At 52.9% G+C, this 15,529-nt stretch overlaps 8 protein-coding genes across 8 annotated transcripts; 3 read left to right on the top strand and 5 right to left on the bottom strand.

Annotated features, from left to right (window-relative positions):
• Positions 1-11: 11 nt before the first annotated feature.
• Positions 12-1,670, bottom strand: LRP88_06965 (tubulin domain-containing protein; the record flags this gene model as incomplete). The annotated part of the gene is made up of 4 exons (XM_083243502.1): positions 12-276; positions 336-1,298; positions 1,348-1,547; positions 1,599-1,670. The coding sequence occupies 4 exons, from the start codon at positions 1,668-1,670 to the stop codon at positions 12-14; spliced, it is 1,500 nt and encodes a 499-aa protein (XP_083100726.1).
• A 529-nt stretch (positions 1,671-2,199) lies between these two features.
• Positions 2,200-2,901, top strand: LRP88_06964 (peroxiredoxin-like family protein; the record flags this gene model as incomplete). The annotated part of the gene is made up of 2 exons (XM_083243501.1): positions 2,200-2,398; positions 2,465-2,901. The coding sequence occupies 2 exons, from the start codon at positions 2,200-2,202 to the stop codon at positions 2,899-2,901; spliced, it is 636 nt and encodes a 211-aa protein (XP_083100725.1).
• A 521-nt stretch (positions 2,902-3,422) lies between these two features.
• Positions 3,423-5,466, bottom strand: LRP88_06963 (Septin-domain-containing protein; the record flags this gene model as incomplete). The annotated part of the gene is made up of 4 exons (XM_083243500.1): positions 3,423-4,315; positions 4,368-4,509; positions 4,607-4,812; positions 4,866-5,466. The coding sequence occupies 4 exons, from the start codon at positions 5,464-5,466 to the stop codon at positions 3,423-3,425; spliced, it is 1,842 nt and encodes a 613-aa protein (XP_083100724.1).
• A 948-nt stretch (positions 5,467-6,414) lies between these two features.
• Positions 6,415-7,542, top strand: LRP88_06962 (cyclin-dependent serine/threonine-protein kinase PHO85; the record flags this gene model as incomplete). Its single annotated transcript, XM_083243499.1, has 2 exons — positions 6,415-6,483; positions 6,622-7,542. 2 exons carry the CDS (start codon positions 6,415-6,417, stop codon positions 7,540-7,542), a joined length of 990 nt encoding a protein of 329 aa, XP_083100723.1.
• Positions 7,543-7,957: 415 nt separating this feature from the next.
• Positions 7,958-9,167, bottom strand: LRP88_06961 (lysophosphatidylcholine acyltransferase; the record flags this gene model as incomplete). Its single annotated transcript, XM_083243498.1, has 3 exons — positions 7,958-8,681; positions 8,776-8,880; positions 8,950-9,167. 3 exons carry the CDS (start codon positions 9,165-9,167, stop codon positions 7,958-7,960), a joined length of 1,047 nt encoding a protein of 348 aa, XP_083100722.1.
• Positions 9,168-9,619: 452 nt separating this feature from the next.
• On the top strand, positions 9,620-10,788 carry LRP88_06960 (uncharacterized protein; the record flags this gene model as incomplete). Its single annotated transcript, XM_083243497.1, has 3 exons — positions 9,620-9,629; positions 9,686-10,209; positions 10,273-10,788. The coding sequence occupies 3 exons, from the start codon at positions 9,620-9,622 to the stop codon at positions 10,786-10,788; spliced, it is 1,050 nt and encodes a 349-aa protein (XP_083100721.1).
• A 27-nt stretch (positions 10,789-10,815) lies between these two features.
• LRP88_06959 (mitochondrial carrier domain-containing protein) lies at positions 10,816-11,802 on the bottom strand (the record flags this gene model as incomplete). Its single annotated transcript, XM_083243496.1, has 1 exon — positions 10,816-11,802. The coding sequence occupies one exon, from the start codon at positions 11,800-11,802 to the stop codon at positions 10,816-10,818; it is 987 nt and encodes a 328-aa protein (XP_083100720.1).
• Positions 11,803-12,331: 529 nt separating this feature from the next.
• Positions 12,332-13,791, bottom strand: LRP88_06958 (deubiquitination module subunit SGF73; the record flags this gene model as incomplete). The annotated part of the gene is made up of 5 exons (XM_083243495.1): positions 12,332-12,723; positions 12,794-12,970; positions 13,023-13,538; positions 13,596-13,715; positions 13,770-13,791. 5 exons carry the CDS (start codon positions 13,789-13,791, stop codon positions 12,332-12,334), a joined length of 1,227 nt encoding a protein of 408 aa, XP_083100719.1.
• Between the last annotated feature and the right edge of the window lie 1,738 nt (positions 13,792-15,529).

The raw sequence follows: 15,529 nt of genomic DNA, 5'->3' as shown, positions 1-15,529 counted from the left end.
GCAACATCCTCTCACAGATCGTCGTCGTCCTCATCGCTGCCACTGAACCAACCTTCCTGGTAGGCATCCGCAAGCTCAGCCAGTCCGTTACTCAGGTCTTCTCTTTCGTTGAGTGCCACGAGCCGTGCTGATTCAGACCGCAAGGTCCTGATCCGCTGTACCATGGAGCTATTGGTGGAAAGGGTGGTCTGCACACCAATGTTGGGTTGCCCTGCGGCTCGAGAATAGATCTGCGGGTAGGCATCCAACAGAGGGAACCGGAGAGATGAATCGTATCTGGGCAATAAGAGTCAGTATGTGTTATCTTGCAGGGCATACAAATGGGTGTTACATACTTGCGAACAACGGGGTTGCCAATGATTGGGCGTTCACCCTGACCGAGGTGTCCAGCTTCATCCCGGTCTGCATTCTCCAGAGGATCCAAGTCTCGGCAGGACAGGATCGCGCCAAATACGTGCTTGTGCGTATCCCATTGTTGAACATGCTGTCTGTTCCACTGTCGTCCTACTTGGAAGAAGTCGACATCGATGCGGCTGTCTTCGGGGGCATCTTTGGTGGTTGCCAGAGACATGTGCATGCTCGCCAGGGGCTGGTTGCCAGCCGCATTCAGACTCTCGGCCAAGTCGTCTAGAGAAGCGGGTTGATCAACAGAGCCCTGTGTCAGACGCGATGGCAGAGTGGCAGTCTCTATTCCTGCCGCCATAAGAGCAGATGTGTGCCATGCCGAGCGGCGATCCATTGACACACCAGCTGACAAGTCATTTTCGGGCAGAGCCAACGGTACCAAAGTCGAGGCTTGGGCACAAAGTTGCTCAACACTATGGGCTAGGTTCGCCAGTCGTAACTGGCGCTTAGCTCTGGGGATGTCGAGCAGGGGACTCTGTAGACCCCAGGTCCAGATGCAGGACTTGGGGAACTCGTCCCGCAGTGACTCAAGATACGAGGACGAGAAGCCACCCCAAGCGTCGTCTATGGTAGTAAACACCTGGATCCCCTGCAACCGGTCGCATTCCTCCGCAAAGGGTCGAAAGTCTCGGTCCACGAGCTCATGCTCCTTGTCGAGGACGGAGAACAGCTCAGTGCCCATGGAGAAGCGCTCAAAGGGCATGGTTGTGGAGTTAAGCTCAAAGTCATAGAGCTGGACCAGAGACCGAGGGTGGAAGAAGACGCGGGAGAAGTCAGACCAGTATCTCACAGTAGAAGTCGTCAGTTGGGGAGGTTCTGTGCCTGCGTCCAGACTTTGCTGGTAGGCGCTGGGGTCGATGGGCGTCTGCTTGTGGACGACAGATTGTCCTGACCTAGGAGTTGTAAGCCTTGGGTCCATGCCCTTCCTGAGCAGCATCTCACCATAGAGAGGCCGCATCAACCTCCGACTCTGCCTCATAGAGGGCATTGATCTTGCGCAGAGAGCCAAAGCCGCCTTTGAGGTCATAGATGACTGTCCGTGGGAGAAATGTTTCAGAGCCATCAGCACCTACGCCGGCTCTCCAGTGAACATTATGATCCACGGGTGACGTTTCGTCCGTTAAATACGTGAAATATGATTCCTAACTTTGTGTTGGTGATGCCTCGTATCTGGGCTCAAAAACTGTTCTTACCTGAGCATTCCAAAAGTGAGTGGCCGCATAGTTACTCAGCTGGCCAAGCTGGAGACTGATAATCTCACGCATCGGATATCGTCAGTATGGAGAGTTAAATGAAATAAATAAGTATATCTCATGCAAAAAGGTCTGGAAATGAAAGGACGAAGCGACAAATATTGCCACCATGCACAGCTCATAAACTCAATAATCAAGCATTTTCACATGGTGTTTCCATAATCTTACCCTACACAAACGCATTTGGGTGGGTGGGAAAATACGGCATTTTGTTAGCTTATCTAATCATGTCACCAGCTGCAAGCACTGTAAAGGTCTAGATGAGGGTAATGAGTATCAATCAACATGTTATCGCGTAATTTGCTGCCTGTAAAACATATCTTGGTGTACCTTATCAAAGACATGATCTCTTAATTGAGCATAGTCAGTCAAGGGAGGCGCATTATGTCATTGGAGAGGTGGCACACTTACACCACCTTGGATATCACGAGACTCAAAAGCAACAACTCACCTCGCACAACGACCACCTATCTACCTCTCTCACCACGAATCACCCTTACAAAACGAATACAAACCTGTATACACAATCACAGCAGGAGAAATGTCCCAAGCCACTCCAGCAGATAGCAATACCGGCAACACCGGGTTCTGGAAGGAGCTCGAGTCTTGGAAGACGCCTGAGGCCAAAGAAGTCGGTCCTCCTGTCGAGGTCGGATCCAAAGCGCCTTGGATGGCCGAGCTTCGCCTTCCAGATGGAAAACCTACTCTGGTCGTCTTCCTCCGTCACTGCGGATGTCCCTGTATGTGTATCCTGATCTCAACCCATACCCGCTAGTATCCGCAGCTCAGCGCTCACCATCAACCAGTCGCCGAAAAAACCTTCAAGTCCCTCGCGACCCTCTCAGAAGAACACCACCAAGTCCACTGCATCGCCGTCTCCCACTCCTCGGCGGAAGCCACAGATCACTGGCTCCCCCAGGTCGGCGGCAGCTGGGACGTGGACGTGATCATTGACGAGGGCCGCGACATTTACGCCAAATGGGGCCTCGGCATCTCCTCGACATGGCACGCCGTGAACCCGGTCACGCTGTGGTCCGTATTCAGCCTCGGGAAGAACGAGGGCATTTGGAACCGGCCGACTGAGAGCGGCTCGCGGTGGCAGACGAGTGGCGCTTTTGCTGTGGACCGTGATGGCACTATCCGATGGGCTCATGTTTCTCGAACAGCGGATGACGTTCCAGATCTCCAGGCTGCGGCCACTGCTCTTGGATTTCCACCCAAAGCCACCAAGAAGTCCCACTGAGACTTGAGTCAAGAACCATCTTGTCCGATATGAACTCGGCAATAGGTCGCGGAGCGTGGGTCCTCATGCCATGGCAACTATAGGTGCACATTTGCATATAAGAGCATTATCTACCTTCGTTGACACAATTCTCGCTAAGGAAGTTCTTGAAAAGGGGCACTGTGGCTCTGCTAATGCGGCGATAGAACCGCTTCCATGTGAGAAGCGACCCCTAGGAAACGTCACTCAGTATTACTGATAGTAAGGGAGATGTGCTCACAGGGAGGACACGGCTTTCTACAGTGTTCAAGGAGGCTGTTCTAGTTGAATAATCTCAGGATTTCTGGCAATACATTCATCATTAAAGCAAGGGCATATGTAGTAATCGGTCCAAAAGAAGTAGTGTATTTGGGGGTATCTTGAAAATCCGGCACACATCGTTTCCAACACCCCTACATTCCATCAGGCTCACAGAGGAACCTGTGCATATCCCGGCCAACATCATTTTCTCGTAGTGATGGCCTTAACAACCACACCCACCCTTAAAGAGGCAACAGCATGTTCAGCTGACCTACCTCCATCCCCATCCTTTTCGTCCCGACAATGGAGCAAACGCCGTCTGCCCAGTTGGAGTGAATTAGTCGAGAAAGAACCAAGCCGATCAAACCGAAACTGCTCACCATCTCCAGCGCAAACATGCCCTTTTGCTTGAGTTTCCCCCCTATCTGCAACAGCCCAAGCGGATCTTGATGAGTAGGCGTCTTGGTGTTTCGCTTCTTCGGTCGTCGTTGCTGGTTCCCGTCCGGGGTAAGTCGTACAAGGGATGACTCGTACGCAGGAGCGTTTGAGTTCGACCTTTCCTCCATCAGATGGTAAAGTCGTTCCGAGTGGAGACTTTGCCGTAAATTGTTGGCCCAGTTGTACAGCTCCAGTCGTTCCCAGCTCTGAGATTGCCGGAAGGGGCGCAGCCTCAAGGCACTCTGAGGAAGGGTTCGAGACACCATGCAACCGCTGGAAAGAGCACTCTGAAGAAGACTATCGCCATGGTCACGGCGCCACTTGACGCATTTAATAGCTGCAGCATGGCGTAGCCGAGCACTACCATCCAGTGAGAAGATGTGGTCGACGAGCCTGCTCAGGTCGGTCGGGACAAGGGGCGGGTTGTATTCCGAGTTCATTAAGACGCTGGCGTCCATGGTATCGTAGTCAGTTTGAGTTTTGGTCGAGATGGCGTACACTCGAGAAGCTTCGTCGGATGGTTCAGGGCCGTCGAAGGAGAAATAGTCGATATTTTCATTGGCCAACTGCTTCGCAACTCGCTGTCTGATGTGCTCAATCTCTTCTGCGGCGAGCTCATCAGCACGTGTTAGGACGGGTATAACGTTGGTCATTCCCTGAGCGTGCTTGATATATTGCACATCCTCCCGTGTAAGACCTAGAATACATTTAGTAGGCTTGGCCATGTTGTCAATGAAGAGACTCACCACTGTGGGGGATAAGATAGAGCAAAGCATCTACAACTGGGACACCTCCAGAGTTTACCAGAGCCAGCAAATCAGAATCCGCCATAGGCTTGCTCATGAGAGATGCCAGGTGAGACTCGACATAATGCAGGTCCCGCCATGGCCCCTATACGAGTTGTCAGCACAGTATATGGTACAGCCGAGATAATGTGAGAGCGTACAGAAGCGCCGTGCTGATGCCTGGGGCTTTCAACAAAGCAAACATTTCTATCCAGGACATCACCAGTAGTTGAGATACGTCTCCGCGTAGTAACTGTGAGGTCAGAGTCGGATCGCCACCATGGATGAGGCCTTGAACTGGCATATGTTTCAGTTGCATGCACTGTGCTGCTGTTCTCTATTGGGTCCATGTGGACGATGTGCTCGCAACGTTGTGCCAAGGTCTTGATGAGTGAGGTTTTACCAATACCTGAAATATGGTTAGTCTCATTCAAATGTCGTTACTTTCATGGCTAGTCATACCGTTCCGACCTGACACCATGATTTTTAGCTTGCCCAGTGACTTGCCCACTTCGGAAAAGGGACGACGGCGTGGCACCGTCAGGCTGGGCATGATTAGCTGAGGGATGGAGTTGTCATGACCCCGGTTGTCAGCCATGCCAGTCTCTGGCAAAGATGCGTCGTCTTGCAGGGAGTCGCTTGGATATTCGATGGAAGGACCAGCAAGTGAATAACTCCGAGAGGAACCACTTAGTACAGATTCGGGTCGTGAGAGGCCGATCAAGGACGGAGTGCTCGATCGTGAAGGGAGAACCAAGGGATCCTGCTCGACTATCGATTCCTCTGATTCCGAGGTTGAAGATGGAACCTTGTCGGTGCGAGCGGGTGAAGGCCTTCGGCGCGGGGTTGACGGCTCGCGTGCGCTACGGCTGCACTTGCGACGATCGGCTTGCTGGCGGAATCTTGGACGAGAGCGATCTCGGCGAGCGTCGAGGTCGGCCTCGCTGGTGATGAAGCACGAGGTGGGAGCAGTCGAGGGGCCGCAGACAAGACTGTCTGGCCGGCCTGGGCGACCCGAGGCTTGGTTATTGAGGGGGTGGTTCGCAGGCAAGACAGGTCTCATGGTGCAGAGGGAGGCGAGCTGGCGCGCGATGCAGGGATGCTGTTGGTGTATATCTGGCAAAGGGAGGGTTGTCCCATCTACAGCACCTCGCCGGCGAGAGACAGTAGCAGGTGGGCAAAGAAGCAGTCAGGAGGAATATCACAGGACGAAGGAGAGCGAGTTGCAGTATTTCGAGTTGAAGTTAAGGAGTTGTCAAGTCAGACACGGGAGATGCGGGAAAGTAGCGTAGCTCGATGACGATGGCTTGATATCGCAAGGGGGTTATGTGATAGCGCTCCAGCTGGGCTGTTAGGAGACACGGGGCATGGGGCGATAAGCCATCTACACCATACTCGGCAGGTGGGGGTGTGTGGGGCCCGACTGAATGGGTGCGCGTGCGCCTATGTCGGCGGCGCCATTCGTACTCTGTTGAGTGATGAGCGTGGCCCGTGACATTGGATCTTCCATCTGGTGTTGAGATTGGCACTCGGTGTGAATAGTTGACACCCTTGCACGCACTATATCGCTGTAGCGGGTCAATAACCTTTCCCCTTTCGCTGTCGGGTCCATCCCTTCGGCCCCTCAGAGGGGCTGCTCTGCTCTCCCCCTCCATCTCAGGCGGCAACTACGAGGAAAGGCTGCGCGAGTCGGAAAGCGACCAGGGCGAGAAAAAAAAGAGGGCGACTTTGCTACTCCGTCACCAACACCAGGCAGCTCCAGGGAGAAGGAAATCATCTCTTGCTTTCTTCTTTGCTAATTTCCTCATTCACGGGACCCCCCGACTTCCCTTTGACACCGTCTACAAGTGTTCGAGTCCCGAGTTCCAACCCAAAAGTCAAAGTCGGTGACACGCCATTCCTCAACCGCCAGCCGAACATCCACCCACCGCTCGCTACCCAAACGTTTGCTATTGCAGCCTCACCCTCTCTTTTATCCACCAGAACCTCTTTGCGCAGGGAGCGATTCATCATGGACGGAAAGCGACATCCCAGCTCGTTCCAGCAGCTCGAGAAGCTCGGCGAGGGTACCTATGCCACGGTGAGTTTGCGCTGATCATTCAAGCTTCAACCCCCCGCCCTTGCCCCATCATCCACCACACCCTGTGTCGCTGCTGGTTTCTTCCTGTACGATGCGCGAAACCAAGAGTCTTGATTGCTGATGCATTACGCGATACAGGTTTTCAAAGGGCGTAACAGGCAAACTGGAGAGCTCGTGGCGCTCAAGGAAATCCATCTCGATTCCGAAGAGGGCACCCCGTCGACCGCCATCCGAGAGATTTCCCTTATGAAGGAGCTCAAGCACGAAAACATTGTTGGACTGCACGATGTTATTCACACCGAGAACAAGCTCATGCTCGTCTTTGAGTACATGGACGGCGATCTTAAAAGATACATGGACACCCACGGTGAGCGAGGCGCCCTCAAGCCTGCCACCATCAAGTCCTTCATGTACCAGCTGCTCAAGGGCATTGACTTCTGCCACCAGAACCGTGTCCTTCACCGCGATCTGAAGCCACAGAACCTGCTCATCAACAGCAAGGGCCTGCTCAAGCTCGGTGACTTTGGCCTCGCCCGCGCCTTTGGTATCCCCGTCAACACCTTCTCCAACGAAGTCGTCACCCTATGGTACCGTGCCCCCGACGTTTTGCTTGGTAGCCGAACATACAACACAAGCATCGACATCTGGTCTGCCGGCTGTATCATGGCCGAAATGTTCACCGGCAGGCCGCTATTCCCTGGAACCACCAATGAGGACCAGATCATCCGCATCTTCCGCATTATGGGGACTCCCACAGAGCGTACCTGGCCCGGCATTACTCAGTTTCCCGAGTACAAGCCGACTTTCCAGATGTACGCCACCCAGGACCTCCGGAACATTCTCCCGGCCATTGACTCAACCGGTATCGATCTGCTGCAAAGGATGCTCCAGCTTCGACCAGAGTTGCGAATCAGTGCCCACGAGGCCCTCCAGCATGCTTGGTTCAGTGATCTGTTGATGCACCCCCAGCAACAACAGCAACAGCAACAGCAAGCTCTTCAGGCACAGGCCCGTGCCTATCCCCAGTCGGTCCCAGGCCAAGGTTTCGACGCCTACTAGATTTTTTGGACAAACCGCAGCGCTTCGGCGGACTCAGCTTGGGCGTATTCACAAATTGCTAGCTCTGTCTATGTACTCACTGTTTAGGCTCCTTGGATCTAGTTGCGTGGATGACACAGCAACCTCAAAACTATGGAATTATTATGTAACGAATGCAAGCACTACGGCGTTCGGGGTCAGCATGGATTAGAAAGGGGCGAGAAAGAAGTTGGATCATGGTGGTTGATTGATGGCAGCGTGGCTGGTGTCGTTATTACTTGCTGTCGTCGTTTGACAACCAACCAGAATCAACTAATATCGAGTTGCGAAGGGCGACTTTGCATTTTCTTTGGCATGGCATGGGATTCTCTTTGCTTCAGCGAACTGGACGAGCTTATTTGTGTTTTGGGATTTTTACTTGTTTCTCTTTTTCTGTTCAGTGTCTATTAACAAGACTCCCATCAACGGGGCTCTTGTATTTCTTCTTGTGAGGATCTTTGGCCCATGTTTCTGCCAGAGCAGCTGTGCCATCCTCTTCGGCTGGGAAGCCTATGCTCTCTCTCAACTTTTCGACTTCGTCCCTTACACGCTTGGCTACGGAGACCCTGAGCTCCCTGGCTTCTGGACTATCCCTGAGCAACTCTGGGTCTCCCTTTTCAACAAGCTTCTTCCATGCCGCTCGCTGGTGGCCAAAGACTTGGTCAACATCTGTTGGCTCACCTATCACTATCCTAACCTTGTTTCCGATGCGTGGTAAGAACCTAGGGAAGCCCCTATCCTCGGCCATGATGTGTTGAGTCCCATGGACGAACATGGGGATGAATTCAGGGGCCGGGTCGCTTTCGAGGATCAAGCGAGATACACCCCACTTGAAGTATCGTAGTCCACTATCCGGACTCTGGTGGCAACAGGCCTCGGGGAAGACGTGAAGCCAGGCATTTCGGTTGGCTGAGAAGGCGGCGGGTGCTGTGAAGCTGTCGACACCATTGGTAGAGAAGAAAAGTGGCTCGGGGACAGGAGGAGCTGGTGTTGAAGGTGGGATTGTGGCCAGAGCCGAGTCTGAGGCTGTTGACCAGGATGATGGAGATGGACCGGAGAGGAGCTTGATAGCTTGAGTCATTGTTGGCTGGTATAAGCCGCCATACGGAGAGTGCCATAACCTATGAGTGGGAAGTACTTGGCCAAGCATGAAGAATGTTGACGTGGCCCTGTACTGATCAGCCTTTGCGCACTCATCGAGGGCTTGGCACTCACTTGTTCTTGAAGCAAATATCGTGGGCGCCGAGGCCCCATCGCATATTAGCACCGTCAAAAGCGTAGCGGAACGGCAAAATGCCCCAGATTAGAGGATCATCGAGTCTAGAGAATGGAATCAATTCATGGTCAGTGAGAGTAAAAAATGTTGCGTTTCAATGAGATTTCACATACACGGCGACATGGTTACACACTGTCAGCAACCCGCGCTCACGGCCTTGAGTTTTCCGCCGCTCTAGCACACCCAGCAATCCATCCAGCCCTCGCACTTCAAGGTCGTTGAGGCCATACATGAACCCTCTCGTAAGCATACTGACACAGCCCATTAGAGCCGTTGAGGTCATGCGCCATGGCAAACTCGGCTGGGCGGGAGGAGGATCGGAGTCGGACATGACGTCGAAGACGGGCTGGCGAGAAACGTGAGCTAGCTCACGCCTCGTCCAGCAGCAATTGAATAGAAGAAACCCCGTTCAATTGGGTGAACCGATCGATTCGAGTTGGCGAGACTGAGTTATACAACAAGTATATAATTGAGAATAGTTCTGCGCGACGGGGAGACGCGGACTCATGACGGACCCACTGCCAACTTTTTCCGGCTTACCCTATAGAATAATGTGCTTCGTCCGGGGGGCAGCTCATCGACGTCTTTCCTCTAACCTCGACATTCATTTCTCTTATATCTCCAACAACAGTTGTTCTGAACTTCAAATTCGCGACGGCGTCCTCTTTAATACCCTTATACTATAATTGACACACGAACCTCCTGATCGCGACATTCAAAAGAACAAGTTCCTCCTTATCCTCGAAGCAAACATCGACGTCACCATACAAAGCGGCTCTCATCATGTCACACAGTACGTTCGATTCCCGCCTTCATCTCGAACCCCCCAGTCGACTAACCATACAAAAGGCAAACGAAACACCTCTCGTCCCGTCTTCACCTCGCACGAGCGCGCCCTCGCGAAATCACACTGGGCGTCGTCCTCAGCCCGTCTCCATCGCGACTCGTTCCTCCCCTTTGGCTCTTGCGGTCTCTGCCTCAACATCGCCCGCGATCCCGTATCCTGCCGTCGCGGCGACATCTTCTGTCGCGAGTGCGCCCTCTCAAACATCCTTACGCAGAAAAAGGACATCAAGCGCGCCGACAAGGCCCGCGCCGCGGCAGAGGAGGAGGCTGCTAAGCTTAGAGCGCTCGAGGACGAGCAGGATCGCGAGCGCACCGTCGCGGATTTTGAATTGACGCAAGCTGGACTGGACCGAAAGAGCAAGGGACCCGTGGCGAAAACGGACGATGCGACTACAGATGCTACAAGTGGCGAGAATGCATTAGCTCTCGTAGGGACGAAGCGCAAGTTCGAGCTTGATCAAGATGAGCTGGATCGCATTGCACGAGAAGACAAAGTCAAAGCGAGAAAAGCACTAGACGACGAAAAGGTGTGCTTTAACAGATGTACCCCCATGTCGCTATCCCTGATTAACAAATGTTTTCTAATACAGGCCGCTAAACCTACGCTCCCTTCCTTCTGGACTCCATCACTTACTCCAGATGCCCAAACAAGTAAACTCCCTCCTGTCGTCAAGAAGGCAAAGACGGTGCCGACTTGCCCGGCATCATCGCCAGACGACGCCCACCCGATAACCATGCAAAACCTCATTACAATCAACTTCAACGAGGAGGAGACCTCGACCGGCAAGCAGAGAACGTGTCCTTCATGTCGCAAGATGCTCACCAACGCCTCCAACCCCATGATGGCTAAGCAATGTGGGCACGTAATGTGCCACAACTGTGTGAAGCAGTTCATGCTCCCGTCCACCAAGAAGTCGTCTTCAGAGGACGACCCGCCCCTGACCTGTTACGTCTGCGACGTGCCTCTGACTTCCAAGTCCCAGAAACATGAAGGAGCCAAGGGCTCCTCGATTCCCGGCCTCGTCGCCCTCCGGTCCGAGGGAACAGGCTTCTCGGCCCGAGGAGCCAGCACCGTGGAGAAGTCGAGTGTTGCCTTCCAATGCTAGTCCATGTCAGACCCAGTCGAGAATCCATCACTTCATCCGCAGTCTTCGTTGCCGTAGGTGAGGTAGCAGTACCATGAACCACACCCGAACGACAAACCTATGAATGACCCCTTTGGTGAGCATTGTTAGGCCATGGCTGAAGAAGCTCTTGAGGAGCTCGGCGCGGAGCCCTGCGTACAATGCTTGCAGGCCCTCGGTTTTGATGATGCGAAGGATGACCCCAAATATGCTCTGGTCCAGGAACTCAACCATCCTTCTTAGGATCCGTTTCGTTTTTGACTTCGCCTCTTGTCCTTTCTCATCCTGCTCTGCCAGGTCGATCGAGCCGCTCGCCATCTGTAGCCGTGTCTTGCCCGTCTGGAAAGGATAGGTGACGGCGGTGGCGGCCGCCTTGCTCGTTGCAGCAATTAAGAAAGCGATCCACGCAATGGGGAAATCTTCTTCCTCCAGTGCTGGGATAATGCGCGCCGCAAGTCGCCGATTGACAAAGAAGGTGATGCTGGGGTTGAGCGTAAGAACCAGGGTAGCTGAATAGCCAGACCACAAGCCAAGGAGACCACCTTCTCGCCGCATTTCAGTCAGGATCTCCCTAAGCGACTGCTCGTCCCCCAACATCTGCTTTCGAGTGACCACGTTGGAGATGGGAGTGGTTAGGGCTCGAGCGCAGGCGCCTGCAACAGCGCCAATAGCAAGTTCCTCGAGAACTTTTGGCGTCCGGTCTCGTCGACGTAGGTAGTTGTAGAACCCAAAGAATAGAAAGCTGTCCAAGACAGACTTGGCCACGCTCGTCCCCAGACCACTGTATAGGGCCTTGGTCCCTCCTTCATTTGCCGCAATTCCTTTGAAGGCGGCAATGATTCCATCGTAGTCGCCGGTAGTGTCTGCAGTCTTGCGTTGCGCTTTGAGCCGGGTCGTTATCAGATCGAGCGGGTAGAGAGACGAGGTCGATATAGCTGTCCCGATGGAGCCTGAAACGGCATGGCCAAGGGCATTGAGGGCCTGTTTGGATGACATCGCAACGGTGCGCGCTGTCTCGACTGTTTGATCAGTGTTGAATCAATGTCGTTATTTTTTTCTTCCAAGGGCACACGCGGTCGCGTGCGTGATGAGAACCAGCGATCGCGAGCTGCGAGTTGCAAGGGTGGTCGGCTCGCCGCCATTTGAGTACGACGTCATAGCCTAGCGCCAATCTGACTGCACCTCGGCGCCGCCCATTCTGGACTCGCATGTGACGTTTGTCCGAGGTATGGAAAAAAGACGACTTGAGACAAACGAAGATGCCTAAATGTCAATATAGGTCTAGATAAGCCTTAGATAGAGCTACGATGAGTCGTTTGCTCTGGTTGTTCGAAGTATGAATCCAAGCTTGAAACCAGCGAAGCTCTCCCGGTGGGGACATGTAGTCGATTATCCTGTCTGGCGATCGTCGTCCTGCTCGATGCTTTCCAGAATATGGTCCACTTCATCGTCGAAAAGATCATAGCTCGAGCTTTGGGGGCCTTCTGGAAGTGACTGTGCGCTGAGATTGGCTTATCTTCAGACCCTATGCCCTACTCGAGACAGAGGCCTGCCGTTGGGGAGTAAACGTTGCCGATGTTCGTGCCCCGAATCCCACAACTCCTAGGTCCAGCTCCCCTGGAGCGTCCTCACTCTCCTGCAGTCCAGGATGGCCCTCGGGGAGTTTTTGCGCACCGAAGCCACTCACGGCGAAGATGTTGGTTCTGCCACCATTTGTAGCCATCTGAAGCTGTTCGTGCAGCCTGGCAAGCTGGTACTGACGTTTGATCGGCGCGAAGGTGGGCTGCGGAATCACGGGCTGGGGTTTCCAAGTAGCCAGAGCGCCCATCACGGCGGATGTTTCCTCATCCGAGTCGACAGGACCGTTATTTGCGTCGTCCTCGTCCTCTATGGGAGCATTGGCGTCGAGTGCTGCCTCTGGATAGGGGAAAGGAACAACGATTAGCCGCGTCTTTCGATGACTAGGTAGGAGTTGATGGGGACTCACTTTGCTGTTTTGCTTGGTTCTTCTTCTGGTAGGCAGCAAGAAGCATATCGTATGGTAGAGATCTGCCAGCAACAGCACGTTTGGCGCCCATACTGTGACTCTTACATGTCAAGGACCTCGCACAAGGCTGCCCGTTGGGTAATATAACACCACATTGTCGCTCCACGTCCACGGGGCCTGGTGTATATGGTTAGCTGATCCTCCAAAAAATGTGTCGTAGGATTCTTACCTTTTGGTTTAGGAACCTTGGCCTTTGGCTCGTCCTTCTTCTTCTTCGTCTTAGGCCCCTTGTCTGGATCGCCATCGGCCTTCCGTTTCTTGCCCTTCTTGTCGTCGTCAGGCTTCTTCCCGGCAGCCTTCTTGGCGGTTTTGCTTCCAGTGGCCTTCTTTTCAGCTGATATTCCGTCTTCGTCGCTGTCATCGTCGCCTTTCCCTTCACCATTCTCCTCGTCCTCCTTGCGTGCTTCCTCTTGTCTTGCGGCCTCCTTTGCCCTTTCTCTGGCTTCGCGCGCCTCCTTCTTCTTTTGCGCCTTTTCCTTTTTCACTCGGAGACACTGCGCAATGTGTGCTTTTGCCGCCGTCTTTAGGACGCTCTTCTTACAGTGTTTGCATTGTTGGAGGTCGGGGTTGTCTTCGAGGGGTCGGCCGGTCGCAAACGTTTCGTGCGCATTTTCGTCGAGTTGGTTCACTACAGGGCCTGGCGAAGGCGCTCCTGTAGGTGAAGAGGTGCCGTTCTTCTTCTTATCTTTGGCTCAATTAGTCCCTTGTGCCCTGAGAGCTTAGACACGACATCGGGTCATACCTTCCGCAACACTACCGTCCCTCCAGTTTCCCGGCTTGCTGTGTTTGGGCGGGAGCTTCTTTAGCTTGACGACTCCATTCTTCTTCTTCTTCGATGCAACCTTGATCGTGCCGTCCTCGCCTACATGATGCGCTTAGCATAACTTCGTCACGCGCCTGTGGCAAGTCGCGTTACCTTTGCGAGCGTCAGACCCCATACTGGGCAGGGAGCGATGTACTGAAGTTGTTGGGCTTCGAGCGATGAGGATGAGTCGATCCGGGAGAGTTTGCAGTTGGATATAATGATGATCGAGAAACGTGAGATGTCCTCGGGATGGTCGTTACGATAAGGCTATGTGTTGAAGTGGAGTTGACTGTGACATGGCAGCCTTGCGGAAGCGGCTGCAAGTAATGCACGTGCTAACCCTGCGGGCCGCACTATTTCTCCGGGGGTCTAGTCAGGTCCCACTGGGGAAACAAGCCTTTTCTGGGTATTTAATGGCGATTGTTAAGAGAGAAATGCCACGTTTGCTGCTGCTGGTTTTGGAGATTTTGCGAGGGAAGAATTTATCTCTTGCGATGAGGTTTAGCCAACTCGGAAGAAGGTTTGCTGAGACCACCGCAACCCCATCACGTGGGATGAGCTTATACTGGTGCCTGGCATTTCCTCGACCCGCGTGCCTATTTACAATTTACAACCTTATTGATACTATTACGGTATAATTTGTAGCGGCTGCAAACCTTGTTAATGAGTTCTTGTGTTTTTATAACTTTAGGATAAGCTTTAGTTGTACCGCTGCTGTGCTATTTCTGTTGAGTTGCTCTCCTAGGCCATCATCAAGACTTTCAATCAAGAGGACAATACCAATTTGATACTGTGTTCTTATGCCGTGGATGGGTATTGTTTGTTTCCCATCTGCTTGCTTAGGTACCTAGTTTGGACACTTACATGGTTGTGAACTCGTCAAGTATGAACCCCACATGCATTGCAGGACTGTCGCGTTTGCAATCCATCTTGATCGTGCCTAAGACCCATCGGGCTTGCTCAAGGCAAGTACTCGGTCGCAATCCATTTTATACAGTCCTTTTTGTGGCGGTTGATCAAAAAGTTATCGCTTGGAGCATCATAGCTATGAGCTGTGGTGGTCATGTCTCGTCTTCTTTTATTTTCCTATATACCCTTCGTCATGTCATAAAGCTGATATTCGACAATGAGGATTTACTAAATGCAGCCTCATTCACACTGATGCCAAGTAACCGAGCCAATATGCTAAAAATACATGCCAAAAGATGGCCCCCTGAAGCCAGTAGCGGAGTTGCAGCAACCCAACAAATGAAGATAGTATTGTGCCCACATCCTGTCAAACCAGGCCATAACAGGCCGTGTCCCAAACAACTCAACGCCTGAGAAAGCACATAACACTCTAAACGTCGCCGACTGTGGTACAGCTTCCAGCTTCACGACCCTCACGGAAGCTCCTGATGCCCATGCCTGAACCACCGTCCCCAACCCCCAAAAAATCACCAAGAATATGCGCCAGATTGTGCACCCAAAAACCCTCAGCCGATGCCATGCCCTTTACCTGACCCCCTTTGCCCTGCCTTTATTCATATCATTTTCTGGTTTTACCTTGACCGAGTCTCGATGTGATCTCATAGAGTCCATCATGCACTTGGCATGGAGGATGCCTAGATCGCTCCAAATGCACTCCATCACCCCAATAGCCCAATCCCAATATGTATCCAAAGAGCCAGGGCCACAAGCAGCAGCCTGTAGGTGGAAAAGAACGATCGGAAGACCAGCCGAACCTGAGCCTGCTCCTCCCATATTCTCCACTGGTATCGCGAATTTGTCGGTAAGGAGGGGGTGTCGCCAGTGTGTCGGTGTGCTGATGAGAGTATCTCGAGCCAGGAGCCGAACTACCTCGAGCCGATTTTTGTATTCGGATGTCGTGA

Source organism: Fusarium phalaenopsidis (assembly GCF_050370095.1).
Source record: "Fusarium phalaenopsidis strain FUZ10S chromosome Unknown contig_32298, whole genome shotgun sequence".
NCBI lineage: Eukaryota > Fungi > Ascomycota > Sordariomycetes > Hypocreales > Nectriaceae > Fusarium > Fusarium phalaenopsidis.
This window is presented reverse-complemented; position numbering and strand designations above follow the sequence as displayed.